The sequence below is a fragment of the Rhinopithecus roxellana genome, chromosome 17 (assembly GCF_007565055.1).
Source record: "Rhinopithecus roxellana isolate Shanxi Qingling chromosome 17, ASM756505v1, whole genome shotgun sequence".
In the NCBI taxonomy this organism is placed as follows: Eukaryota; Metazoa; Chordata; class Mammalia; order Primates; family Cercopithecidae; genus Rhinopithecus; species Rhinopithecus roxellana.
The window spans coordinates 106,581,130-106,608,913 of NC_044565.1; the positions used below are offsets into that span (position 1 = coordinate 106,581,130).

At 40.2% G+C, this 27,784-nt stretch overlaps 1 protein-coding gene and 1 long non-coding RNA gene across 5 annotated transcripts in view; one reads left to right on the forward strand and one right to left on the reverse strand.

Annotated features, from left to right (window-relative positions):
- The window catches only part of GCC2 (GRIP and coiled-coil domain containing 2), a 65,629-nt gene extending 50,360 nt beyond the window's left edge, over positions 1–15,269 (forward strand). For all 4 annotated transcript variants that reach the window (XR_004054336.1, XM_010368672.2, XM_030921120.1 and 1 more), the window contains 4 exons: positions 358–552; positions 2,018–2,157; positions 4,740–4,941; positions 13,394–15,269. Coding sequence is in view for 3 of the 4 variants with exons in the window: in XM_010368672.2 (XP_010366974.1) it covers positions 358–552; positions 2,018–2,157; positions 4,740–4,941; positions 13,394–13,464 (608 nt within the window). In the remaining variant the exon portion in view is untranslated. The remainder of the gene's footprint in view (positions 1–357; positions 553–2,017; positions 2,158–4,739; positions 4,942–13,393) is intronic.
- The window catches only part of LOC115894260, a 39,195-nt gene continuing 24,789 nt past the window's right edge, over positions 13,379–27,784 (reverse strand). The window contains exons 2-3 of the long non-coding RNA XR_004054338.1: positions 17,793–17,870; positions 13,379–13,455 (exon numbers count right to left, since the gene is read on the reverse strand). This is a non-coding gene — a long non-coding RNA (uncharacterized LOC115894260). The remainder of the gene's footprint in view (positions 13,456–17,792; positions 17,871–27,784) is intronic.

Below are 27,784 nucleotides of genomic sequence, written 5' to 3' on the forward strand. Positions count from 1 at the left end.
CCCAGCAGCTGGGATTACAGGCACCTGCCACCGTGCCCGCCTTACTTTTATATTTTTAGTAGAGATAGGGTTTCACCATCTTGGCCAGGCTGGTCTTGAACTTCCTTACCTCGTGAGCCACCCACCTCAGCCTCCCACAGTGCTAGGATTACAGGTGTGAGCCACCATGCCCAGCCTTGATGACTAAATTTTAAGAAATGTTTTAGCAATTCTTCATATACCTTTCACTTGTCTTATAGTTACTTAATTCCTCTGCTCTTATCATTTGATATTTTCATTTTATTTTGTATCTCTGTAAGGCTGAATCAATAGATTTTGAACAATCTCACACTTAACCTTTAAAAAAAAATCTAATAGGCCCAGTTTCCTCTCAACAATCTTTGAAGAACCTTCGAGAAAGGAGAAACACAGACCTCCCACTTCTAGACATGCACACTGTAACCCGGGAAGAGGGAGAAGGCATGGAGACAACTGATACTGAGTCTGTGTCTTCCGCCAGCACATATACACAGTCTTTAGAGCAGCTGCTTAATTCTCCCGAAACTAAACTTGGTATGTTACTCTGTCTAAATATGTTTTTCTTGTTTAATTTCTTTGTCTTATTTAATTACTATTACTCTAAGTTACATATGCTTTTTTGGGCTGCTCCAATAAAATTTATTTCAATATTCCACTACCTGTTTGTATTAGGGTTCTCTAGAGGGCCAGAACTAATTGGATGGACAGATAGATGGATGCTTATTAAGTATTACCTTACACGATCACTAGGCCATCTGCAGGCTGAGGAGCAGCGAGAGCCAGTCCAGGTTCCAAAACGGAAGAACTAAGAGTCTGATGTTCGAGGGCAGGAAGCATCCAGCACAGGAGAAAGATGTAGGCTGGGAGGCTAGGCCAGTCTCACCTTTCACATTTTTCTGCCTGCTTTATATTCGCTGGCAGCTGATTAAATGGTACCTACCAGATTAAGGGTGGGTCGGCCTTCCCCAGCCCACTGGACTTAAATGTTAATCTCCTTTGGCAACACCCTCACAGACACACTCAGGATTAATACTTTGCATCCTTTAATCCAGTCAAGTTGACACCCAGCATTAACCATCACACTGTCCAAATGGGAATATTACGAAACAAATCTTTTTTAAAATAAAATGCTAGCTCTTGCCCTAGGTTTGAACCACAAATAAGTGGTGGGAAGTTTATTGTCACAAATAGGTGGTGGGTATTAGAAAGCAGGATCTTCTCACCCTTCCAAGAAACTGACAGTTTCAGTTTATTCCTCTTGATGAAGTAATGCTAAATTTTTGTAGTGATGTTTTAGTATATTTTATTGTTTCCTATAATCAATATTACTGTTCAAAATTTGGGGGGAATCTGTTTGTCATCTTCCTGAAACTTCAGGATCACCTGGAGTAAGGGTCATTTGTATTCATAGTCACTGACCATGTGGGGTAGAAACTGCAAGTCATGGTTCCTTCAGGCAAATAGTGGTGACATGGAGGCATCGTGATAGAGCAGAAGCAGACTCCAGAAGCCGATTTGACTTTGTGATTCCTGCCAAAATTACCTGTCATCTGTGAGCCTGTTTCATCGTCTATAAAGTTTGAATAATGATACCTACCCCCCCGATAGAAGATTCTTATGAGGGTACATGATACGTGACCAGTAAATGTTAATGCTTTCCTCATTATAAGTGAAATGACATAAAGTCTTGGAATATTCATAGATGGGAAGAAGATGTGTAATAAAACTGCCAATAAACACAGTTCTGACGAATTTCAGAACTGGGACTCATAGGGCTTATATTCAGTTAGATGACATGCTTTACAACAGAGATACTGTTTTCTTTGTGTCACCTACAATATAATCTGTTGATCGAGGTATGTTGAATAGATGAATGGCAAAGAAAGCAGACCTATAAAATATCACATAGTAAGATATTTATATTTAGATGTTTTCTTATTTAGAATCTTCATCTGTATCTGTGATTTTGAAAATTAATTCTTGGAACAACATCTTGCAGAGCCTCCATTATGGCATGCTGAATTTACCAAAGAAGAACTGGTTCAGAAGCTCAGTTCCACCACAAAAAGTGCAGATCACTTAAACGGCCTGCTTCGGGAAACAGAAGCAACCAATGCAATCCTTATGGAGCAAATTAAGGTGAGATCAGCGAACCTGGCTACCATGAAAACCGCCAGTTTGGTTTTCTTGGTCCTCCATACACATGCACCCAAGTTTAAAAATTCACATTGCAGATGCATCATAACGTCTTGATCTTTATATTAGATTCCTGACAGTGAGAAATACTGCTTTTTTTTTTCTTTTTTTTTTTTTGAGACAGAGTCTCGCTCTGTCGCCCAGGCTGGAGTGCAGTGTTGCAATCTTGGCTCATTGCAAGCTCCACCTCCCGGGTTCACACCATTCTCCTGCCTCAGCCTCCCGAGTAGCTGGGACTACAGGTGCCCGCCACCACGCCTGGCTAATTTTTTTGTATTTTTAGTAGAGACAGGGTTTCACCGTGTTAGCCAGGATGGTCTCGATCTCCTGACCTTGTGATCCGCCTGCCTCAGCCTCCCAAAGTGCTGGTATTACAGGCGTCAGCCACCGTGCCCAGCCAAAATGTTGCTTTTATACGTATACTATTACATAAAGATTATTTCTTAATTCCTACTTTTTCTAAGAAACCATAATAGATTTAGAAGCTAGAGAGATGTTCACAAGTCATTGTTCCACATGTGCTTAAATAAAACTTAACTGGGTGTGAGTCTTTGAATTCTAAAGATAAACAGTAAATTTGAATCATTCATGTGATATTTATGGTACTGAACTACTAAACAGTTTTCAGGTGGAGATGGCAAAGTGGCATGGGAAGTTTTTCCTGTTTCAAGTAGACACCAGAAACATGTAGGAGTGTTGCAGAGCAGTTGAGAATTACTCAAATGAGATATTTCCACCCTGGCTCACTGATAATCACCCCTCAGAATACAGTCATACTACTTATTGAGGAGTTCTTATGACCCAGGCCCTAGGCTTTACATGTATTATTTAATCTCATCACTGGTTGAGAGAAAAATTGAGGCTGGTAAATGGTGGAACAAAATTCAAACTCATAGCTGTCTGAAAAGTACATGCTTTTCCCCTGTTCTTTGCTGCTCCTAATAGATCTGTCCTGCCACTGTGCAAGGCCACTAGCTATCCTTGTCAGATTATTCTAAAGCTGAATTCAGTTATTTTCAGTAAATTGAATATATCATGACATTCCACCACTAAATACTTCAGTATGCATCTCTGTAAAATAACATTTTCACACTAATAAAAACATCATAGCTAACAAATCACTAACTAGCCCAGTAAACCTAAGTTACTTACTTATTTAAATGTTTTATTTTCTTTTTTTTCTTTTTTGAGACAGAGTCTTGCTCTGTCGCCAGGTTGGAGTGCACTGGTGTGATCTCGGCTCACTGCAATCCCCGCCTCCCAGTTAAAGCGATTCCCCTGCCTCAGCCTCCCGAGTAGCTGGGACTACAGGCACGCACCACCACGCCCGGCTAATTTTTTGTATTTTAGTAGAGACAAGGTTTCACCATGTTGGCCAGGATGGTCTTGATCTCCTGACCTCATGATCTGCCCGCCTCAGCCTCCCAAAGTGTTGGGGTTACAGGCATGAGCCACCGCGCCTGGCCAAATGTTATATTTTCATAAATTTATACTCTCTTGATGATTTCTTAGTCTTCTTTATTGTCACTTTTTTAAATGGTCCTAGGTTTTAGGACAAAGTTGGCTAACTTTCTTGTCTAACCTAAAACGAAAATATGCTAGAAGCTACAGCTTGGTTTCAACCTGGAAATCTTCCTCAAAGACTTGAACATGCTGTTACTTTTTTATATCATTCTTTGCCTCATTTCTTTAATAGTGTTTTACATTGTCTTATATTCTTGAGTTTTCACTGTGTCTGAACTTTTGATTAAGTGCCATTCACTGTGGACGTCTTAACTGCCTGGGACTTTAGGAACAGGGTAGGGGCAGGGGGTTAGTGGAGGCTACAAATGTTCCTGTCAGCCCATTTTCAGAGCCCCATGCCATACTGGCTTAGTTTCTATAGAAAGTAGAAGGCAGAGGAAACATCTTGGTACCAACCCATGGCTCCAGTTAGTTGCTCCTCATGTAGACATTCTATCAGTTCCCCAGCTTTCAACTCCAATTTCCATGATACCCTGTGCTTCTGAGGCAAGAACCCCGGTATTTACACAGGATGCATCCTCTCCTCTCGTCAGTGATACTTGGTAAGCTGCTGGACTGACTCATTTCCACTTCGTCTGTTTCTCATCTTGTGAGAATTTCTTGATGTGTCTCATCTACTTTTTCTCCTCTTGTATTAGCTTGTTCCTTTTCAACTTCACCCCTCTTCCCTCCAACCCTAAATAGCTTTGGACAATGGAGTCATGTAGCCCAACACTTGGTGCATATGCAGCAATCCACTTTCTAGGCAAATGCAGCTTTGAAACTATCTCATAGTTAGAGTTCAGGTTTTCATGTCAAATGGATTTTATACTGTAATGTCATAAACTCCTTTAAAATGCTTCACATACAGCTGCTATAGTTAACTGAATTCCCTCCTTTATTGCCATATGGAGGGAAGGGGAACGTTTAGCTTGGAGGAGAAGAAAAATACATGAGTTCAGTCTGCCATATTTAATCAGAAGCTCCTAAAGCCCATTTTTAATTCATTTCTCTAACACCAGCTTCTCAAAAGTGAAATAAGAAGATTAGAAAGGAATCAAGAGCGAGAGAAGTCTGCAGCTAATCTGGAATACTTGAAGAATGTCTTGCTACAGTTCATTTTCTTGAAACCAGGTAGTGAAAAAGAAAGACTTCTTCCTGTTATAAATACAATGTTGCAGCTCAGCCCTGAAGAAAAGGGAAAGCTTGCTGCGATTGCTCAAGGTGGGTAAAAGGAGAGTCTTAAAACTTCTAACTTATAACTTAAACTAAACAGCCTTGTGGTTAAGAATTTGTCTGTATGTGTAACTTTTAAATTTTGCTCATTTGGATTGGGTCTATCATATGAGTAGGCCGTGACTAGATTTGAAAAGCTGACTTTTTTAACATCTTTAGGCAACTGTAATACATTTATGTAATTTTAACGTTCAGCAAAATACAATACAGTGCTTAGCTTGATCTTCCAGCTCTTTGAAAATTGAACTTGTATCCTGGTATTGAGTTCTGGTGTTCAGTTGAATGTGGTTTTGTTTTAAATTCTACTTTTTAAAAAACATTTGTTAGCTTGTTCCTTTTCTACTTCACCCCTCTTCCCTCCTCCAACCCCAAATAGCTTAAAACAATGGAGTCATGTAGCCCAACACTTGGTTATATACAGAAATCCACTTTCTAGGCAAATGCAGTTTTAAAACTGTGCCATAGGCCAGGCACCGGTGGCTCACGCCTGTATTCCCACCACATTGAGAGGCTGAGGCGGGCAGATCACAAGGTCAGGATATCGAGACCATCCTGGCCAACATGGTGAAACCTCATCTCTACTAAAAATACAAAAATTAGCTGGCCGTGGTGGCTTGCATCTGTAGTCCCAGCTCCTTGGGAGGCTGAGGTAGGAGAATCGCTTGAACCCTGGAGACGGAGGATGCGGTGATCTGTCGTGCCACGGTACTCCAGCCTGACAACAGGGCAAGATTCCGTCTCAAAAAAAACTATGATGGAGTTGGTTTCCATGTCAGATGGATTTAATACTCTGATGTCATTAACTCCTTTGAAATGCTTCACATACAGCTGCTGTAGTTAATTCAAACTGCATCTTAAGAATTATGGTTTCATTTTTGTTTTTAGTTTTAAATTTTATTGTTGACATTTTCAAGCATACAAGGAGAACACTATAATCTCTCTTGTAGCTGTCACCCACCTCTAACAGTTTTCAAGTCATGGACAATCTTGGCACAAACAGGGGAGGGTTAGAGACTTTAAAACAAATCCTACACGTCATTTCTTTGCCTGGTGAATAATTCAGTGTTGATTGGATTTCTCTGTCACCTATACCTAGTTTATGTTCATTTTGCCTAGGTTATTGTGAATGTCTTTTTATAGTATCCTAAATAGGGCTTATATATTGCTTTTGGTTGATGTTCCTTAAGCTTTATTTTGTTGTGTTTTTTTGTTTGTTTGTTTGAGACATAGTGTTGCTCTGTTACCCAGGCTAGAGGGCAGTGGTCCAATCTCGGCTCACTGCAACCTCTGTCTCCTGGATTCAAGCGATTCTCCTGCCTCAGCCTCCCGAGTAGCTGGGACTACAGGCGCGTGCCACCACACCCAGCTAATTTTTGTATTTTTAGTAGAGACGAGGTTTCACCATGTTGACCCGGATGGTCTCAATCTCTTGACCTTGTGATGTGCCCACCTCAGCCTCCCAAAGTGCTATGATTACAGGCGTGAGCCACCACGCCCGGCCATTTTGTTGTTTTTTTAAATCTATAACAATTATATATATAAATATATTTTTTAATGTGCCACTTATTGAAGAAACTGGTCATTTACGCTATAGCAGTCCTATATTCTGGTTTTAATCATTACAGGGTAGCACTGAACTTGTTCCAATTGCCTATAAATAGGAAGATCCAGGTGCAATTGGGTGGGATGGTAGACAAAAATACATCATAGATAGTATTGTGTGCTTTCTAAGACATCAGGAGGCCCAGAATGTCCAGATGTCTTACTTTTGACTGACTGACCTTATCTAGTTGGTGCTCTTTAACATGTTCCCTTATCCCCTGTAAATCCTAATAACCAAACTGATAGAGTCATCCTCAAAATTGAGCAGGCATCTGAATCATCTGGTATACTTACTAAAATTCCAGTTGCTGGTCCCCAGTTTCTGACCCAAGATTCTGCATTTTTAACAATTTGTTGCTGATACTTCTGGTCTGGGGCCCATACCTTGGGAACCCCTGGTCAAGAGGCCTGATAAGATGCAGGCTTAATTTTTTTTTTTACAGACGTACTTCATAAGTAGTATTGATAGTTTCTTTGAATCTGGTTTTTTATAGTCTTTCTAATGATGAAGGAGGAATGTTCTCAATACTGACAGTAATCTCAGTTCTTAGATTTCTATAGCCACAATAGTATTTTTGTCACAAGAGCCCAAATAAGAATACATCATGTATATTTTTAGTAAATAGTTATTCCAATTACAAATTTGCAAATTACAAATTCACTATCTTTAATTTATTCTAACAAAAGTAAACCTAATTTTATAGTTATAAAAAGAAATCTACTTCTAGTCACATAAGAGTAAAACTGCCCCTATAAAAACAAGACAGAGAAATCTTAAAATTATAGCTAATTTTATAATTATAAAATTAACCAGGACTTTAAGAACGTTTGCATTTTAAAATAAAGTTTTCAATAGTTTTCAATAGAACAGTGATATCTCAAAATACTTAGCATGTCTAACAGCCCTCTTTTAAAAGCTCAGCATGTTTAATATGGATGTTGCTAACATCCAGGTGGCTCCTGTAAGTTAAGGGTCCGTTGATTAGAAGTTCTAAAAGAGACTAACCTAAGGGATACCAATAACATATTTTTAAAGACTATCATAGAGGAGATATACATTAGAAACCCAGAACTCTAAGATGTGCATTTGCTAAGTCCTGTAAACATACAGGAAAACACTTACATTTAAATTAGTTTGCCCTTTAAAGATTATTTACTACTTGTCTCTTATCAATGTGAGTACATAAAAGACACTTAATAACAATTAAAAGCAATGATGGTTTAGCAACAGATTTAGATAATGTAAGGGCGGGTGTGGTGGCTCACACCTGTAATCCCAAAACTTTGGGAGGCTGAGGAGGGCGGATCACCTGAGGTCAGGAGTTCGAGACCAGCCTGGCCAACATGGTGAAACCCCGTCTCTACTAATAATACAAAAATTAGCCAGGCGTGGTGGCACATGCCTGTAATCCCAGCTACTTGGGAGGCTGAGGTAGGAGAATCACTTGAACCCAGGAGGTGGAGGTTGCAGTGAGCCAAGATGGTGCCATTGCACTCCAGCCTGGGTAACAAGAGCAAAACTCTGTCTAAAAAAAAAAAAAAAAAAAGAGAGAGAGAGAGAATGTAAACTAGAAGATAGTTCAGAAGAAATTACACAGAATTCAGCATGGGAGAAACAAAAAAGAAAAAGAGTGGGAAAAGGGAAAAGACATAGAGGATAAATAAAGACATCAAACATGTTTTTACTAATTGAAGTTCTAAAAGGAGAGAAAAGAATAGAGCACAGATCATTTATGAAGAGAATGGCTAGAAATCTTTTAGAAATGGAGAAGGATATCTATCCACAGATTCAAAAACCCAAGAAAATCTCAACCAGTATTAAAAAAAAGAAGAAGAAATCTACTTCTAGTCACATAAGAGTAAAACTGCTCCTAAAAAACAAGACAGAGAGAAATCTCAAAAGCAGCCAGAGAAAGAAGATACATTGCCTCACAATAGACTTCTCAACACCATTGGTGTAATACTATCTCATGTACTAAAAGAAATAACTGCCAACCTTTTATATTTTCCAAGATCGCTTCTGGAAAACAAAAACTTTTCAGAATTCGCCTTCAGCGAAAATTCTTAATGATGTACTCCAAGCAAAAAGAAAATTTCCTAAGTAAAAGGTCCAAGATGCAAGAAAGAAAGACATGCAAAGGAAACTTAACCACCATATTACAGGTGTGGACTGTCAGCCTGACTGGTCACACTAGGGGCATTTTGTTACCAACGCCTTGAAAATAAGAAAGGTCTGAGAGCCACTCTTCCTGGCACTGAAGGAAACAGGGCCCATCAGAGCAAACAAGTACCTCTTGCCTCCTTCATCTCCTTGGAAGCAAATGTTTATAATCTCTGGTTTTGTGTAAAGTTTATAACAGTATTTTTCCTTCAGGTTGCTACCTATTAGTGGATGGTGAAATTAATTTGGTGGATCACATTCAGAATATTTTTTTTTTAATCAAAAGAATACAAGCTGGGCTCAGTGACTCATACCTGTAATCCCAACAGTTTGGGAATACTAGGCAGGAGGATTGCTTGAGGACAGGAGTTCAGAATCGGCCTGGGCAACATGGCAAGAACCTATGGCTACAAAAATTTTAGAATATGTCAGACGTGGTGGCATGTGCCTGTAGTCCTAGCTACTCAGGAGGCTAAGGCAGCAGGATTGTTTATTATAAGGAATTTGAGGCTGTAGTCAAACTTCTGGTCGAAATCCTGGTCATGCCACTGCATTTCAGCCTGGGCGACAGAGTAAAATCCCATTTTTTAAAAAAAATTAAAATAGTATGTCAAACATTAGAATATGTTAGTAAGGGTAAGCAATTATTTCTTGAAACTCTACATATATGCTTGAGTATTGGTAAATACCTGACTCTATCATCAGCTCTAGATATAAAATGTTTATGATGTTGGCTGTAAGTTTATGGGGAATAGTTTTCCTTTCTGTGGGTTTGGATGTATTTGGGAAACATTAGCTTAGAGGGTAAAGTAGATTACCCAACTCTGAAAAGGAGCATCAAACTCCTTATAAATAAACAAACACAAACTCTTTATAAATAAACACATTAAATTTCAAGGAGATGGCATGAGCTGCTCAGAGTAGCCTGTTACAATTCTGTTACAAGGTAAAATCACTTAGAGTGTAGCAGTAGTCCCCAAACAATTAATGTCAAATAGATACTGCTAAGTATAGATTGCTCCTCTCCATGTATCACAAATGTTCATTCACCCTGCCCCCACACACATTAAAAAACAGCATAGTTGACAAATTGAGTGTTTCTTTTCTATTTGAGATAGACTTGTGGTAAGTCAGCTTTGCCCTCCAAGTAAGTTAGCCATATAGTAATTCTGTATGCAAAATTTGAATCTCAATTTCACTACTCAAGCAGGAAGTAAGTCATTTTTCTGTATCTTTGCTCCCAGACTGGGTTACAGTTTACAGATCTGAATATTGTCACTTGTACACCATACATACACAGAGGTCTAAAACCCTCTACAAGTAAATAAAGAGGAAAAAAAGCCCAACAAACCAATAGGAAAATAGGCCAAGCCTGTTATAGGCTTCTTTTTTTGTTTTTTTTTTTGTTTTTTTGTTTTTTTGTTTTTTGAGACGGAGTGTTGCTCAGTCGCCCAGGCTGGAGTGCAGTGGTGCAATCTCAGCTTACTGCAAGGTCCACCTCCTGAGTTCACGCCATTCTCCTGCCTCAGCCTCCCGAGTAACTGGGACTACAGGCGCCCGCCACCGTGCCCGGCTAATTTTTTGCATTTTTAGTAGAGATGGGGTTTCAACGTGTTAGCCAGGATGGTCTCGATCTCCTGACCTCATGATCCACCCACCTTGGCCTCCCCAAGTGCTGGGATTACAGGTGTGAGCCACTGCACCCGGCCTGTTACAGGCTTTTTGATCATATCCAGACTGGCAGGAGGAGAATGCATACTCACTGTAAGTACCTGACTTGATTTGCAGAGGATATAGAACCTTATCAGAAAACGACCTTCCAAGGCAAGAGCAAATGCACCCTATCGCAGCACAGCTTTTCTCAAGTTCTTATTTACCTAAGGAGATGAATAGCTGCCAGGAACATTGTCTGCATAAGGGCAGGGGCCTGCCAGATCTGAGAACACAGCAAAATTTTTATTTTGTCAAAAATCTTATACTCGGCTTATACCATTCATTTCAGGTGAACATACAACAGTCTGCATTTCAGTTTAGGGAAATGTTTACAGTCATCTGGTTCTCTTTATTCTTGGGAACAAGGTTACCTCACTTGGAACACATAACCAGTGCCAAGTTGTCCATCCCTAGGCATTATTTCTTCCTCTTACTTTCTTTCTTTTTTTTTTTTTTTTTTTTTTTTTGAGACGGAGTCTTGCTCTGTCGCCCAGGCTGGAGTGCAGTGGCCGGATCTCAGCTCACTGCAACCTCTGCCTCCCGGGTTCTCGCCATTCTCCCACCTCAGCCTCCTGAGTAGCTGGGACTACAGGCGCCCACCACCTCGCCCGGCTAATTTTTTGTATTTTTAGTAGAGACGGGGTTTCACTGTGTTAGCCAGGATGGTCTCGATCTCCTGACCTCGTGATCCGCCCGTCTTGGCCTCCCAAAGTACTGGGATTACAGGCTTGAGCCACCGCGCCCGGCCCTTCCTCTTACTTTCTAGAAGTTCTAAAGATTGTGGAAGCCAGACTTCTCAGAATTCTTTGCCCTCATTCACTCCTCCAGAAATTCATGCCTTTGTATAATCTCTTCCCCTTTAGAGCCAGTAGGTTAACCTAATGAATTATTTTTAACCAGTAGAATACAGCAAAAGCGATAGCTTACAAGAGATTGTGGCTTCTATCTTGCTAGCAGACTCTCTCTGCCTTTGTTGCTTGAACACTTTGATGAAACAAGCTACCATCCTAGACAGGCCCATAGGCAAGGAACAGGCCATCAGCTTAGCAGCCTTGGGGAACTAAATTCTTCCAACTAGCACATAAGTTTGGAAGTAGATTCTTCTCCAGTCCAGCCTTCAGATGAGACCCCAGCCATGCCAACATCTTGGTTGCAGCTCTGTGAGAGACCTTGAAAACAGAACCGTTTCTGATCTCCTGACCCACAGAAACTGTGAAATGTGTTAAGGTACTAAGTTTGTAGTAATTTGTTATGCAGCAGATTGTAAATAATATGCAGATAAAACCAGACAGAACAGAAAAATAAATGAAAATGGCTTTAACTCTAGAAAGAGTTTCCCCATGTAAAATTTTGAAAATGCTTCTCTGCCTGAGATCAAACTGGTACATGTATATGTATGAAAACACAGAAAGGTGTCTGGAAGGGTACTACCAAATTAAATATCTTGATCCAAGAGGAATGAAAACCTGTATTCACACAGAAACGTATGCACAAACCTTGTGAATACATTAAAAACCAGTGAACTGTGCACTTTGAAAAGGTGAATTGTGTGGTATATGAATTATATCTCCAAAACATTTCATGAAAAACCTGTACACAATTATTCATAGAAACTGTCTTTACAATTGCTAAAAACTAGGGAGATCTCAGTTATCCTTCAACTAGCAAATGAATAAACAAACTGGTACAGCCATGCAATTTAATACTGCTCAGCAATAAAAAAAGAATGTACTGCCAGTACATGGATAATTCTCAAATGCATTATGCCAGTTGACAGAGGTCAGACTCAAAAGACGATGTACAGTGTGATTCTACTTATATGACACTCGGAAAAAAGCAGAACTGTAAGGACAGAAAACAGGTTAGTGGTTGCTAAGGAGTGGGAGAAGAAGCCAGGGAGAACTTTGAGGAGGTGAAAATGTGCCAGGCCTTGGTCAGTGGTGGTACATTACTGTGCATTTGTCAAGACTCAGTTCCATATGCTGAAAAGGGCAAGTTTTACTATAAATGTAAGTTGTACCTCAATAAACATTTTTTTTAAATGATTAAAACTTTGGGTTTTGTTTGTTTTGGTTAAGTTGTAAGGTTTACCATAAATCTATTGATTTTAGATTCTAAGTTGCATATAAGCTTCTGTTTTAAAAGAATTTTTTTTTCATTCTCTTATTGTCAACAATATTTAGTTGTGCTAGAAATCCTATTTTGGAATTAAAAGGGAAAGACAATAAATAATGTTCAAGAACAGACATTGATTCATAACATCAAAGTATGTTATAAGAAGATGGTATTTCAGAATAGAGGAAGAATTTCTTATGTGCTGGTAGGATTGTTTGTAGAGAATCGTTTCTGCATAATTTTCATAGCTGGATTTCTTTAATAAAGCCATTCAGAGGTTAAGTTCTAGATTGCTTCATGTTGCTTATCAATGTTTTAAAGCTAAAATAAAAGTAGCTGTTAAGTTGGCTCAACCAGAAATTCAGTATATCCTTTAAAAAGAGAAATTTAGTAAGTAATATGTCTAAAGGATGACATATGAATGGGTGCAGTGGCTCATGGCTGTAATCCCAACACTTTGTGAGGCTGAAGTGGGAGGATCACTTGAGCCCAGGAGTTTGAGACCAGCCTGGAAAACAGTGAGACCCGCATCTCTACAAAAAAAAAAAAAAAAAAAAAAACTTACCCAGGCATGGTGGCACACATCTTATGGTCCCAGTTACTTGGGTGGCTGAGGTGGGGGAATCACTTGAGCCTGGGAGATCTAGGCTACATTGAAGTCTCATCATGCCACTGCACTCCAGCCTGGGCAACAGAGCAAGACCTTGTTTCAACAAAAAAGAACCCCCCCGGCCCCTAAAAAAGGCATGTAATCAGTAAAAAAGACATTATTTGCTTATATTGTAGAGACGTTCTAAAATACAGATTTTACATTGAGAAATTTTAATACTCTCTTTTTACTTTCCAAAGGTGAGGAAGAAAATGCTTCCCGTTCTTCTGGATGGGCATCCTATCTTCACAGTTGGTCTGGACTTCGATAGATTGATGGAAGGAATATTTTTATTAACCAAATAGAATCTATTTACAAAAATGGTTCATGTATATTACCATCATTCTTTTGTCCAAAAGTGTGTATATATGTTTGCAGCTACATATATTTGTACATCTGTATGACAGATGTATTTTAAAAGTTTCAACTTGAAGTAGAAGTACAACAGCTTGAAGTGTTGATACCAGGCGACAGCCCTCTAACTCATGTGATCTCCCGTGCATGCTGCCAGAATAAAACCACCAGGAATGAATTCACTCCCCACTTCTCTGGAACCTCAGGACCCATTTCTCGGCAGTACTGTGAATTTTGAAGTTAAACTAAATTTTGGTACCATACCAACTGGAATTTAGGCTTTAAAAAGAATGTTTCAAGGCCATGTGTGGTGATTCAGGCCTGTAATCTCAGCACTTTGGGAGGCTGAGGCTGGAGAATCACTTGAGGCTAGTGAGCTGTGATCGTACCCCTGCACTCCAGCTCGGGGAACAGAGCGAGACCTTGTCTCTAAAAATAATAATAGTAATAAAATAAAAATAATGTTTTATGACTATTTATTGCAAGGTCAGATTTGTAGATTGTTATTAGTTATAAATTGTTGAGAAATTTTTGTGATTAGAATATGAAGGAAAAAGCTTTATTGGTAAAAGTGACATGTTTATTAAGGGGCTATGAAGTAAATATGCTGCAGTTAATTGTGCTAAGTTGAAATATAATTTAGTTACTTTAAAATAAACTGTTCTTTTTTTCTTTAAAGTATATTCTCTCAAAACTCATGATGTTGTCAGAGCCCTGGAGCTGGCTAGTGTAACACTGACTATGAATAGGCGGGCCCACCCCCTGAGTTGAGGTGATTTCATGCTGTCTCTCCAGGCTCTTGGTATGCTATCACTACATGCAAGCCATGAATCTGTTTTGAGAATCCTCTGCATTTTCCCAAATAAAAACCTATCACAACAGTGACTATATCACTCAGCATTGTATCTAAGTATAAAACTGGTGCTTTCAGTGTTGTGGCAGATAGTGTTCCGTAAGCTTTCCATCAGCTTTCCATCAGAAGGGATTTTAGAAAGACACCTTAGAGGTCCATGCTACATCTTCACAGTTCCTCTGAATAAACTTAGGTGGTAGTGTTACTTGCCTTTGACGCCTCTGCATATGTTTTAATGACTAGATCAAAATTGTGTTATTCTTAAATCAAAAATTTGAGAATTCTATTTTTAATATTTATGTGTTAATCACCACACAGTATGCTCTCAGAAGTTCTCTTAAGCCTTCAGTTTCTAGTCTTAATTTTCATTCTGAGCTGGAGAACTGACTTTGCACTTTGGTTATGCAGAACATTGGTTTCCAATTTAGTTTAACTGAAATTTGCTGCTGATATGTTGAGTTTGTTCTTTAAATAATATCTCATATATCTGTCTTTCCTCCTGTCTTAGAAGAACAGACCTAACTAGTGAATGTATTAATGAAAATGCATCTATTTCAGAGCTGACATGAAGAGTTTAGTTTTTTTACTTTATAAACTGTGAATTTGAGTATGCCACCTGCCTACAATGTAACTAATCATATTTAAATATATTTTACTTTCTCTTTGACTTCAGACCTTTTGAAGTCTGTATAAACTTGTTTTAAAATATAGTCTCTACTTATGAATGTCATAACAAAAATACCTTTTTGCATGATACAAAATTATTACTTTGATTACAAAAGGCCTATTCTTTCATGGTTTCTGCAATGAGAGGAAGTGTAATGATTATTTTAATATTTCTATTAAATATGTTTAACTGTATATTTTTATGGCTGCTCTTTTATGTTAGACGCTGTCTCTTTGGGGTTGTTCATTGGTTTATGAAATGGAACTGCAAACTCCTTTACTACTGGCCTTACATGGTTGGGACCTATTAGGTGGTTGAGAGAATGTCAGCCAACTCTTTGATACCTGCCAGGTAGACCGTGGTACCTGCCATGTCTGACACCCTGCATCCAGCTAAAACTAGAAACAGCACTAAGCCTCCCTGTGGACAAGACATTGATTTGACCAGAAGCAGATGTCTGGCTAAGGCTGCCAACGTAAGGTTGGCCTTAGATGAAGGGCTTTGTTTAGTTAGGGGCAGAGGTCATTAATTTCTTTTTTTTTTGAGACAGAGTCTCGCTCTGTCGCCCAGGCTGGAGTGCAGTGGTGCGATCTCAGCTCACTGCAGTCTCCACCTCCTGGGTTCACGCCATTCTGCCTCAGCCTCCTAAGTAGCTGGGACTACAGGCGCCTACCACCACGCCCGGCTAATTTTTTGTATTTTTAGTAGACACGGGGTTTCACCATGTTAGCCAGGATGGTCTCGATCTCCTGGAGATAACTAATTTCTTTGGATGTTTGGACTGGGAGATGGGGAGAGACAGAGCAGACAGAGAACACAGATGCCACAAGAAGGAGGAACAGAGCTAACCCCGGATAGGACTGGATACAGCAGCCAGACCAAGAGAGGCATCTGATGAGAAGCAGCTCTTCAGCCCTGGGCCTAGTGCACACATTTCTCCTTGGTTTCTTAAGAGCCAAATTTCACAGGGCACAGTGGCTCACGCCTGTAATCCCAGCACCTTGGGAGGCTGAAGTGGGTGGATCATGAGGTTAAGAGTTCAAGACCATCCTGGCCAACATGGTGAAACCCCGTGCCTACTAAAAATACAAAAAAAAAAAAAAAAAAAATCAACCGGGCTTGGTGGTGTGCGCCTGTAGTCCTAGCTACTTGGGAGGCTGAGGCTGGAGAATCACTTGAACCCAGAAGACAAGAGTTCAGTGAGTCGAGATCACACCACTGCACTCTAGCCTGGCAACAGAGTGAGACTCCGTCTAAAAAAAAAAAAAAAAAGCCAAATTCATACAGTCCCTGAGGAGTGGGAACGGATGCACATCTCTTGTGTACAGTAAGCTATGCTTGTGCTCTGAACAGTGTAAGATTGAGAATTGTATTTCTTTAAACAAAGTTTGGCAGAATTGTAACAATTACTAACAAGGCACTGAGAAGGCATACTGTACTTTGTATTCTTTTTAAAGTCCATGTTAGGTGGTGGTGCAGCTGGAAGTGTATAGTATTGAGGATGTAAAGTTTCCCCTAAAAATCGTTTTATTTGGTGAATGGTATAACACTTCAAAAAATTGGTTGTATCATATGATTAAATTGCAGTGTAATGATTTCAGCTTGGTGGAAGACTTCTACCTTGTCTTGGTATCTGAAAATCCCCTTTGCTCCAAACTTAATACACACCAAGGAAAACAGCCTGATAACAATTTTGCAAGTGTCTTTGAGCTAATGCTTTTTCATGGGTATTAAAAAGCAGTGAGTTATTTATGTATAATTTCTATGTAGAAAAAATCTTTGTTGCATTCAAGATACGATTACACGAAAAGGCATCTAGTTGTGATCTTCAAATTATTATATACATAGAGAAAATTCCTATAAATAGGCTGGGCGCGATGGCTCACACCTGTAATCCCAGCAGTTTGGGAGGCCAAGGTGGGCAGATCACCTGAGGTCAGGCGTCCAAGACCAGCCTGGCCAGTATGGTGAAACCTTGTCTCTACTAGAAATACAAAAATTACCCAGGCGTGTTGGCCCATGCCTGTAGTCATAGCTACTCAGCAGGCTGAGGTAGGAGAATTGCTTGAACTCGGGAGGGGAGGCTGCAGTGAGCCAAGATCACACCACTGCACTCCATTCTGGGCGACAAAGCGAGATCCCATCTCAAAAAAGAAAGAAAATTCCTATGAAGAAACACTGTGCCTCTGAGTTTCAATAATAGAGATGATTAACCCAGTTTCCCTGCAAGGATGTGCTCACTGTAAACAGATGTAGTGGTTACCACCCCAGATGTCTGCCTAGCATTTGAGACGACAACAGTCCCTGTCACCCCTGCCTCTCTCTGGGAACTTTTGCCCCACCACCATACAGAGGGGCAGTAGGCCCAGCCATAATCAACTGAAACAGAGAGTTCTGACCTGAGCCTAGGCAGTTAGGTTTTCTCAGGAATATGGATCTGGGACTAAAGAACCAAGTCAGCATCTTCCTGTGACTGGAATTGTAGCATGTAAGTACAGAAGCTTTGGAGTGCCCAGAAAGAGCAGAGAAAACCAGCCAAGAGAGTGCCAGCTTTAATTTGATGTCAACAAAATTGTGAAGTGAGTGTTCTGGGGACCTGAGAGTCAAGGGACTGGATTCTGTACAATGTCCCTGCATCATCATAGTAAACTTCCTACACATACTTTGAAAGTGAATATCAGATATTTTGGAGCACAGTATAATGTAAAGTATAAACTGAACTTACACAAGGACACCACAATTTCTGCTTCACTGACGAATAACGGGGAATGTTCTTGACTGCTCTGAGCCCCCATTTCTTTATCTGTAAAAAGGAGATAAATTACATAGTTGTGAGTTATTGGATGACATCATAAAACCCAGCACAGAGGGCTGGGTGCAGTGGCTCACGCCTGTAATCCCAGCACTTTGGAAGGCCGAGGTGGGTGGATCATGAGGTCAGGAGATTGAGACCATCCTGGCTAACATGGTGAAACCCCGTCTCTACTAAAAATACAAAACAATTAGCCAGGTGTGGTGGCAGGCACCTGTAGTCCCAGCTACTTGGGAGGCTGAGGCAGGAGAATGGCATGAACCCGGGAGGCGGGGGTTGCAGTGAGCCGAGATTGTGCCACTGCACTCCAGCCTGGGTGACAGAGCCTACCTGTTCCCTGAAACACAGCAATATTGAAATTAGGCAAATTACAAACCCTACAATGCCTTCTAATTGTTTAAGTCATAGAAAGACTCACACATCTCTCACTCAAAATCAAAAGCTAGAGATAATTAAGCTTAGTGAAGAAGGCAAGTCACAAGCTGAGACTGAGGCCAAAAGCAAAGCTTTTTTTGCTTTGTTGTTTTTAAGATTCAAGGAGTACATATGCAGGTTTGTTACAAGAGTATATTGCATAATACTGAGGTTTGGATATTACTCCCTTGTTGGATGAATCTTTTGCAAATATTTTCTCCAACTTTGCAGATTGCCTTTCACCTTGTTGACTGTTTCCTTTGCCATGCAGAAACTTTGTAGTTTGATATATATCATTTGTCTATTTTTGCTTTTGTTGCCTATGCTTTTGAGGTCTTAGCCATAAAATATTTGCCTAGACCAATGTCCTGATGTATTTTTGCTGTGTTTTCTTCTAGTAGTTTCATAGTTTCAGGTCTTACATTTAAGTCTTTAATCCATTTTTAGTTGATATTTGTATATGGTAAGAGACAGAGGTCTCATTTTGATTTTCTGAGTATGAGTATCCAATTTTCCCAGCATCCTTTATTGAAGAAACTTTCCCTTCCCCTAATGAATATTCTTGGTACTTTTGTTGAAAATAAGTTGGCTGTAAATATGTGGATTTATTTCTGGGCTCTCTTTTGTTACACTGGTCTATGTGTCGGTTTTTATGCCAGTGCCATGATGTTTTGATTACTATAGCTTTCTATTATATTTTGAAGTGGGTAATGTGATTCCTCCAGCTCCTTCCTTCCTTCCTCCCTCCCTTCCTTCCTTCCTTCCTTCCTTCCTTCCTTCCTTCCTTCCTTCCTTCCTTCCTTCCTCCTCCCTCCCTTCCTCCCTTCCTTTATTCATTCCTTCCTTCCTCCTCCCTTCCCTTCCCTTCCCTTCCTTTCCCTTCCCTTCCTTCTCCCTTCCCCCTTCCCTTCTTTCTCCTTTCCCTTCCCTTTTTTCCCCCCTCCCTGCACCTCCCCTTCCCTTCCCTTTCCTTCCAGGACAGGGTCTCACTCTTTTGTCCAGGCTGGACTGCAGTGGCACAATTATGGCTCCCTACAGCCTCTAACTCCTGGGCTCAAGTGAACCCTCTACCTCAACATCCCAAGTAGCTTGGCCCACAGACGTGTGACACCACACCTGGCTAATTTTTTATTTTTGTAGAGGCGGGGTCTCACTTTGTTTCCCGTGCTAGTCTCCAACTCCTGGACTCAAGCAGTCCTCTTGCCTTGGCCTTCTAAAGTACTGAGATTACAGACTTGAGACACTGAATATCATTGGAATTCTGATAGGAATTACACAGAATCTGTAGATTGCTTTTAGTAGTACGGCCATTTTTATAATATCAATTCTTCCAATTCATAAACATGGGCTATCTTTCTTTTTCTGTCCTCTTCAATTTCTTTCATTAATGTGTTATAGTTTTCCTTGTAGAGATCTTTCACTTCCTTAAATTTATTCTTAGGTATCTTGTTTTTGCTGTTGTAAATGGGCTTGCTTTCTTGATTTGTTTTTCAGCTAATTTTTGTATGTTGATTTTTTGTATCCTGCAACTTCATCAGTTTATCAATTCTGAGTGTTCTGTGGAGTGTTTAGGGTTTATATGTATATACGATCATGTTATCTGCAAACAGGGACAATCTGATTTCATTCTCACCAATTTGGATGACCTTTTTTTTCTTTCTCTTATCCTAATTTTGCTGGCTCATATTTACTTTACTGTGTCGATTAAGAGTGGTGAAAGGGGGCATCCTTGTCTTTTTCCAGTTCTTAGAGGAAAAACTTTCAACTTTTTGCTATTCAGTATGATGGTGGCTATGGGTTTGTCATACATGGCTTCTACTGTGTTGAGATATGGTCCTTCTACACCTAATTTGTTAGGAGTTTTATCAAGGATGGATGTTGACTTTTACCAAATGCTTTTTCTGTCTCTATTAAGATGAATATATGTTTTTTGTCCTTCACTTTGTTGACCTGATGTGTCACATTTATTAATTTGCATATATGGAACCATCCTTGCATCCCTGAGATAAATCCCACTTGATAATAGTGAATGATCTTTTTAATGTGCTGCTAGATTCAATTTGCTAGTATTATGTTGAGGGTTTTTGCAACTATGTTCATCAGAGATATTGGTCTATAGTTTTCTACTTTTTTTTTTTTTTTTTTTTTTTTAGTCCCTGTCTGGCTTTGATATCAGGGAAATGCTGGCCTTGTAGAATGAGCTTGGAAGAGATCCACTTCAATTTTCTGCAACAGTTTGAAAAGAGTTGGTGTTAGTTCCTTAAATGTTTGGCAGAATTCTACAGTGAAGTCATTGAGTCAAGGGCTTTTTTTAATGGGACACTTTTTATTATAAATTCAGTCTTGTTATTCATAGTCTGTTCAGGTTTTCTATTTCTTCTTGATTCAATCTTGGTAGATTGTGTCTTGAAATGTATCTGTTTCTGCTAGGTTTTCCAATTTGTTAGTGTGTACTTGTTCATAATAGTCTGTAATGATCCTTTGTATTTTTGTGGTATGAGTTTTAATGTTTCCTTTTTTTATTCCTTATTTTCTTGGCTCTTTTCTCTTTTTCTCATGGTTAGCTAGTGATTTGTTGATTTTGTTTATCTTTTCAAAAAACTAACTTAATTTCATTGATGTTTTATAATACTTTTTAAAGTCTCAAATTTATTTATTTGTACTCTGATCTTTATTATTTATTTCCTTGTACTAATTTTGGTTTTGGGTTTGTTCCTCTTTTTCTAATTCCTTGATATGCATCATTTGGTTGTTTATTTGAAATTTTTATACTCTTGATATCAGTGTTAATTGCTATAAATTTCTTTTAATATTGCTTTTGCTATATCTCATAGGTTTTTTTGTTCTTATCATTTGTTTTGTTTGTTTGTTTGTTTGTTTGTTTTCTGAGATTGAGTTTCACTCTTGTCACCCAAGCTGGAGTGCAGTGGTGTGATCTCAGCTCACTGCAACCTCTGCATCCTGGGTTCAAGCAATTCTCCTGCCTCAGCCTCCCAAGTAGCTGGGATTACAGGCACCTGCCAACATGCCCGGCATTTTTTTTTTTTTCTTTTTTTGTATTTTTTTAGTAGAGACGGGGTTTTGGCATATTGGGCAGGCTGGTCTCGAACTCCTGACCTCAGGTGATCCACCTGCTTCAGCCTCCCAGAGTGTTGGGATTACGGGTGTGAGTGACTGCGACCGGCCTATAGGTTTGTATGTTGTGTTTCTTTTGTCATTTGTTTCAAACATTTTAAAAATTTCTTTCCTAATTTCTCTATAGACCTATTAGTCATTCAGGAGCAGGTTGTTTAATTTTTGTATATTTGCTTTATTTTGAAATTTTCTCCATTACTGATTTCTAGTTTTATTCCTTTGTGATCAGAAGAGATACTTGATATGATTTCAACTCTTTTAAATTTGCTCAGCCTTGTTTTATGGCCAAATCACATGGTCCATCCTGGAAAATGTATTATGTACTTATGAATAGAATGTGTATTCTGTAGCTGTTGAATGTAATCTTCTATAAATGTCTCTTAGGTCCATTTGTTCTAAAGTGCACTTTAAATTCATTGTTTCTTTGTTGAATGTCTGTCTAGGTGACCAGTTTAATGCTGAGAATAGACTGCTGAAGTCTCCAACTACTATTTTATTGAAGTCTATCTCTCCCTTTAGATCTAATAATATTTGATTTTTATATATGGGCACTCTGGTGTTGGGTACATAGATAATATTTAGAATTGTTAGATCCTCTTGCTGAATTGATCCTTTTATTACTATACACTGATTTTCTTTGTCTCCTTTTACTGCTTTTGACTTACAGTCAGTTTTATCTGGTATAAGTATAGCTAGTTCTGCTCACTTTTGGTTTCTGTTTTTGTGGAATAACTTTTCCATCCCTTCATTTTCAGTCTATACATGTTTTTACAGGTGAAGTGAGTTCCTCATAGGCAGCATAGGGTTTTTTTTTAAAAATCCATTCAGCCAATCTACATTTTTCAAGTGGAGAATTTAATCCATTTACATTCAAGATTATTATTGATCGGTGAGGATTTATTCCTGTGATTTTGCTAATTCTTTTCTGGTCGTTTTGTGTATTCTTTGTTCTTTTCTTATTGTTTATCATTGCAGTTTGGTGGTTTTCTGTAATGCTAAATTTGATTCTTTTTCTTATTTGTGTATCTGCTCTACCAGTGAGTTTTATACTTTTGCTTATTTCCAATGATAATGCTTATTATTTTTTCACCTCTAAATATAGGACTCCCTTGAGAATTTCTTTTAAGGCTGATCTGGTGGTGATAAATTCCCTCACTGTTTTCTTGTCTGGGAAAGACCTATTTCTCCCTCATTGCTGAAGCATACTTTTCTGGGCATAGTATCCTTTGTTGGTAATTTTCTTTTTTCAGCACTTTGAATATACCATCCCACTCTCTCCTGGCCTGTAAGGTTTCTGTGGAGAAATACGCTGTTATTCTAATGGGGAGTCTGTTATATTTGAGTTGATGCTTTTCTTTTGCTTTTTTTATATTTCTATGTATTTGACTTTTGACACTTTGACTATAATATGGCTTGAGGAGGGCCTTTGGGTGTTGAATCTATTTGGGAACCTTTGAGCTTCCTGAATTTGGATGTCCATATATTTCCCCAGATGGGAAGTTTTCAGTTATTATTCTTTAAAGTAGGTTTTTTTTCATATATTTTCCCTTCTTCTTCTGTAACTTCCATAATATAAAAATTTGTTCAGCTAATAGTGTCCTGTAAGTCTTACAAGCTTTCTTCACTGTTTTTCATTTTTATTTCTCTTTTCTTTCTCTCTGACTGGATAATTTCAGGTGACCTATCTTTAAGTTCAGGGATTCTTCTGCTTGATCCAATCTGCTATTGAAGCTCTGTATTGTATATTTTGTTTTATTCATTGAATTCTTCAGCTGCAGGATTTCTATTTGGTTCTTTTTTATGATTTCTATCTCTTTATTGAATTTCTTGGATTTTTTTTTTTTTGTTGTTTGTTTTTTGAGATGGAGTCTTACTCTATCACTTATGCTGGAGTGCAGTGGCACGATCTCAGCTCACTGCAAGCTCCACCTCCCTGGTTGAAGCAATTCCCCTCCCTCAGCCTCCTGAGTGGCTGAGATTACAGGTGCATGCCACCACGCCTGGCTAATTTTTTTATATTTTTAGTAGAGACGGGGTTTCACCATGTTGGCCAGACTGGTTTTGAGCTCCTGACCTCAGGCAATCTGCCCACCTCGACCTCCCAAAGTGCTGGGATTACAGGTGTGAGCCACTGTGCCCAGCCAGATTTCTTGTTTATATCATGAATTGTTTTTCTGATTTTTTAATTGTCTATCTGTATTTTCTTATATTTCACTGAGTTTTCTTAAGATCATTATTTTGAATTTCTCTTCCAGCAACTCATTGATTTTCTTTTCTTTTTTTTTTTTTTTTTTTTTTTGAGACAGAGTCTCGCTTTGTCACCCAGGTTGGAGAGCAGTGGCACAATCTTAGCTCGCTGTAACCTCCGCTTCCTGGGTTAAAGTAATTCTCCTGCCTCAGCCTCCCCAAGTAGCTGAGATTATAGGCACTTGCCATACCATGCCCAGCTAATTTGTGTGTGTGTGGGGGTATTTTTAGTAGAGACAGGGTTTCACCATGTTGGCCAGGCTGATCTTGAACTCCTCACCTCAGGTGTTCCACCTGCCTCAGCCTCCCAAAGTGCTGGGATTACAGGCCTGAGCCACTGTGCCCGGCCCATTGATTTTCTTTTCATTGCAGTCTGCCACTAGCATTATGTTTTTAAATGGTGTCAAATTTTCTTGCTTTTCATATTCTGTGTCCCTTTATTGATGTCTGTGCATCTAGTGGAACAATCACTTCTAAATTTTCTGGAGTGACTTTTTTTTTTTTTTTTTTTTTTGAGACGGAGTCTCACTCTGTCGCCCAGGCTGGAGTGCAGTGGCCGGATCTCAGCTCACTGCAAGCTCTGCCTCCCAGGTTTATGCCATTCTCCTGCCTCAGCCTCCCGAGTAGCTGGGACTACAGGCGCCCGCCACCTTGCCCGGCTAGTTTTTTTGTATTTTTTAGTAGAGACGGGGTTTCACCATGTTAGCCAGGATGGTCTCGATCTCCTGACCTCGTGATCCGCCTGTCTCAGCCTCCCAAAGTGCTGGGATTACAGGCTTGAGCCACCGCGCCCGGCCTGGAGTGACTTTCATAGAGAAAGGCTTTTACCTGCAGTTTGATTTCAGTGTTCCAGTTGAAAAGAGTGTAGTGACTCTGTTTCTAGATAGGTGCAGTGGTGTAATCTTTATAACCCTCTTCAACTGCACTGAACTCAACATCAGCAATTACTGTGGGCACCTCAGTGGTCTAGGCTGTAGATGTTTGTGGCAGTGACAGCATAGGTTGTTCATGTTCCTGATGTCAAGGACTTTTGGTATCCTATTCTCATTTTCCTCACAATGGGGAGACTTAGCTGAGGTGATCCCTCATTGTGTCAAATCTCACTCAACCTACAATCAGCTGCAGCAGTGCTAAGTTCCAGGTGCAGGTGCTCAGAGCAGCTGTGAGGCCAAGGTCCTAGACTCTGGGTCTTACAAATCTACTGTGGCATTTGGGTCTTGGGTACAGGTTGGCTTTCTATGGCAGGGTTGGATGTGGGTTGCCCACAGAGCTAGGATCTGTAACTCTGATGGACCCCCTAGCAGCTCAGGCCCTGGGGGCTGAATTGTAACTGTGATTCTCCCCCAAGGTCAGGGCACAGCACTGACCTGACTCCATGGAGGAAGGGCTGCTCTGGAGGTTTGAGCTTGGGGAGCAGGGTATGGCTGCATTATGGGAACCGGAGCTGATATGGTTCAGTGGCAACTTCAGTCTCAGGGGATGAGGCACTATGTAGTAGTGACTCTAAAGCCTGGGGTGATGGGGCTCAGCAGTTTCCCAGACTCTGTGATACTAGGTGCAATAGCAGCAAATACTACAGAATAACAAAGCACAGCTGTCAGTCGGACTCTGAGAGAGGGCACGGAACAATATAGTGGTTACTCCACTCCCAAGGGATAGTTATGTCTCAGCTGTTCAGATTCTAGGGGGATATTCTAGCTCCAGGAAATCAGGGTACTAGAGTTGTTCAGCCTGCAGGTAGATGTCTCAGTTCAGCCACTGCTTCATTTCCCTGGGATGCGGGTACTGTGTCAGCTCAGCTCTGAAATGCTTAGCTACTCAGCCTAGCCAAGGGACCATTTTCCCAGGAGACAAAGTGCCTCTTCAGCTCAGGCCTGGAGGGTGTCACTCTTCTGGCTGCCAGGCACCATTTCCATAGGATGGCAGTGCAGCTTCAGCTTAGGTACTGGAAGGTAGCAACCATGCTGGGCAGTAAAGGCACCATTTCCTGGGATTCAAGCTGCTGCTTCAAGTTAGGCACCAGGAAGTAATGACTACTCTGAGCAGCCAAGTACTGCTTTCCCAGGAGGCAGGGTACTGCTTCTGCTGTGGCCCAAGCGGGCAAGGAGAGAGGTAGGTGGAGTGGTTTCACCTCCATTGGCCCCATAAGGAAGGGTGTAACAGCTGTTCACAGCTCAGCTTAGGGATTTTGTACCAACAGGCTAAGATGTTTCAGCAGCAGCTTAGCCTCAGGAATGAAAGGGAGCCATGAATACTCACCCCCAAAGCAAGACACACACCAGCCATAGTTCCAGTTACAAGATGTATAACGCAGTAGACACACAGGCCACAGGGCACAGGGCACAGAGTCAGCTCCTTCTCCGAGGGGAGCACAGCTTTGTGGACTCCAGGCAGCTCCCTCAGCTAGGTTTAGTGCGTGTCAGAACTGCAGAGCACCCCAGTGGTGAGGTCTGTGGGTGTCTAGGGTGTTGATGAGGGCTGTTAGGATTCTCTTGCTTACCTCCTTACTGTGGGGAGAAGTTCCTCCTGGTTCCCAGCTGATCCTAGTGGTGGAGGCCCAGCCTTTCCTTCTGTTCTTCATGTGGCCGTCCCAAGTTTCTGTACTCACCAGAGTTTCCATTACTTCTCTAATGCACTCAGGTTCTTCCTCAGTTATTTTCATTAAAATGTAGTTCTTTGGCCGGGCGCAGGTGGCTCAAGCCTGTAATCCCAGCACTTTGGGAGGCCGAGACGGGTGGATCATGAGGTCAGGAGATCGAGACCATCCTGGCTAACACGGGGAAACCCCGTCTCTACTAAAAATACAAAAAATTAGCCAGATGTGGTGGCGGGCGCCTGTAGTCCCAGCTACTCAGGAGGCTGAGGCAGGAGAATGGCATGAACCCAGGAAGCAGAGCTTGCAGTGAGCCGAGATCGCACCACTGCACTCCAGCCTGGGAGACAGCAAGACTCCGTCTCAAAAAAAAAAAAAAAAGTAGTTGTTTACTCACTCTTGTGGCTGTCTTTATTAGGGTGATGAGGACTAAGGGTCCCTAGTTAACCATCTTCCTGATGTCACTCCAGAGTTTCTCCAAGTTTAGAAATTGTTATCATCCCCCCAAAAAAGCTACCCATGGGCAGTCCACCCCAGTCCTAAGAAACTACTAATCTACTTTCCACCCATAGATTTGCCTATTCTGGACTGTTTATATAAATGAAATCATATATAGTCCTTTGTGATTGACTTCTTTCACTTAGCATAAGGTTTCCAAGGTTCATCCACATTGTAGCATGTATCAATACTTCATTCCTTTTCAGTTGCTGAATAATATTTCATTGTAAAACATACCATATTTTATCTATTCATCAGTTGATGGACATTTGGGTGTTTCCAACATTTTGCTACTATGAACATTGCTGCTATGAAAATTTGCATACAAGGTTTTGTGTAGATATATGTTTTCATTTACTTTGAATACATATCTAAGAGTGGAATTGTTGGGTCATATGTTCACTCTATATTTAACTATTTGAGGAACCGCCAAATTATTTTCTAAAGTGACAGCTCCACTTTATAATCTCACCTATAAGGTATGAGGTTTCATTTTCTCCGTGTTCTCCCTGATACTTACATCTGCCATTTTTATTATAACCATCCTAGCAAATGTAAAGTGGTATCTTATTGTGGTTTTGATTTGCATTTCCCTAAGGACTGAAGGTGTTGCATTTTTCATGTGCTTTGTATGTCTTCTTTGGAGAAATGTCTGTTTAGATTATTTGCTCATTTTAAAAATTGGTTCAGCCAGGCACGGTGGCTCACACCTATAATCCCAGCACTTTGGGAGGCTGCGGCAGGTGGATCACCTGAGGTCAGGAGTTCAAGACCAGCCTGACCAACATGGTGAAACCCCATCTCCACTAAAAATACAAAAATTAGCTGGACGTGGTGGCGCATGCCTGTAATCTCAGCTTCTCAGGAGGCTGAGACAGGAGAATTGCTTGAACCTGGGAGGCAGAGGTTGCCGTGAGCTAAGATTGCGCCACTGCACTCCAGCCTGGGCAACAGAGCAAGACTCCGTCCCAAAAATAAATAAATAAATAATTTTTTAAATTTATATAATAAATAAAAT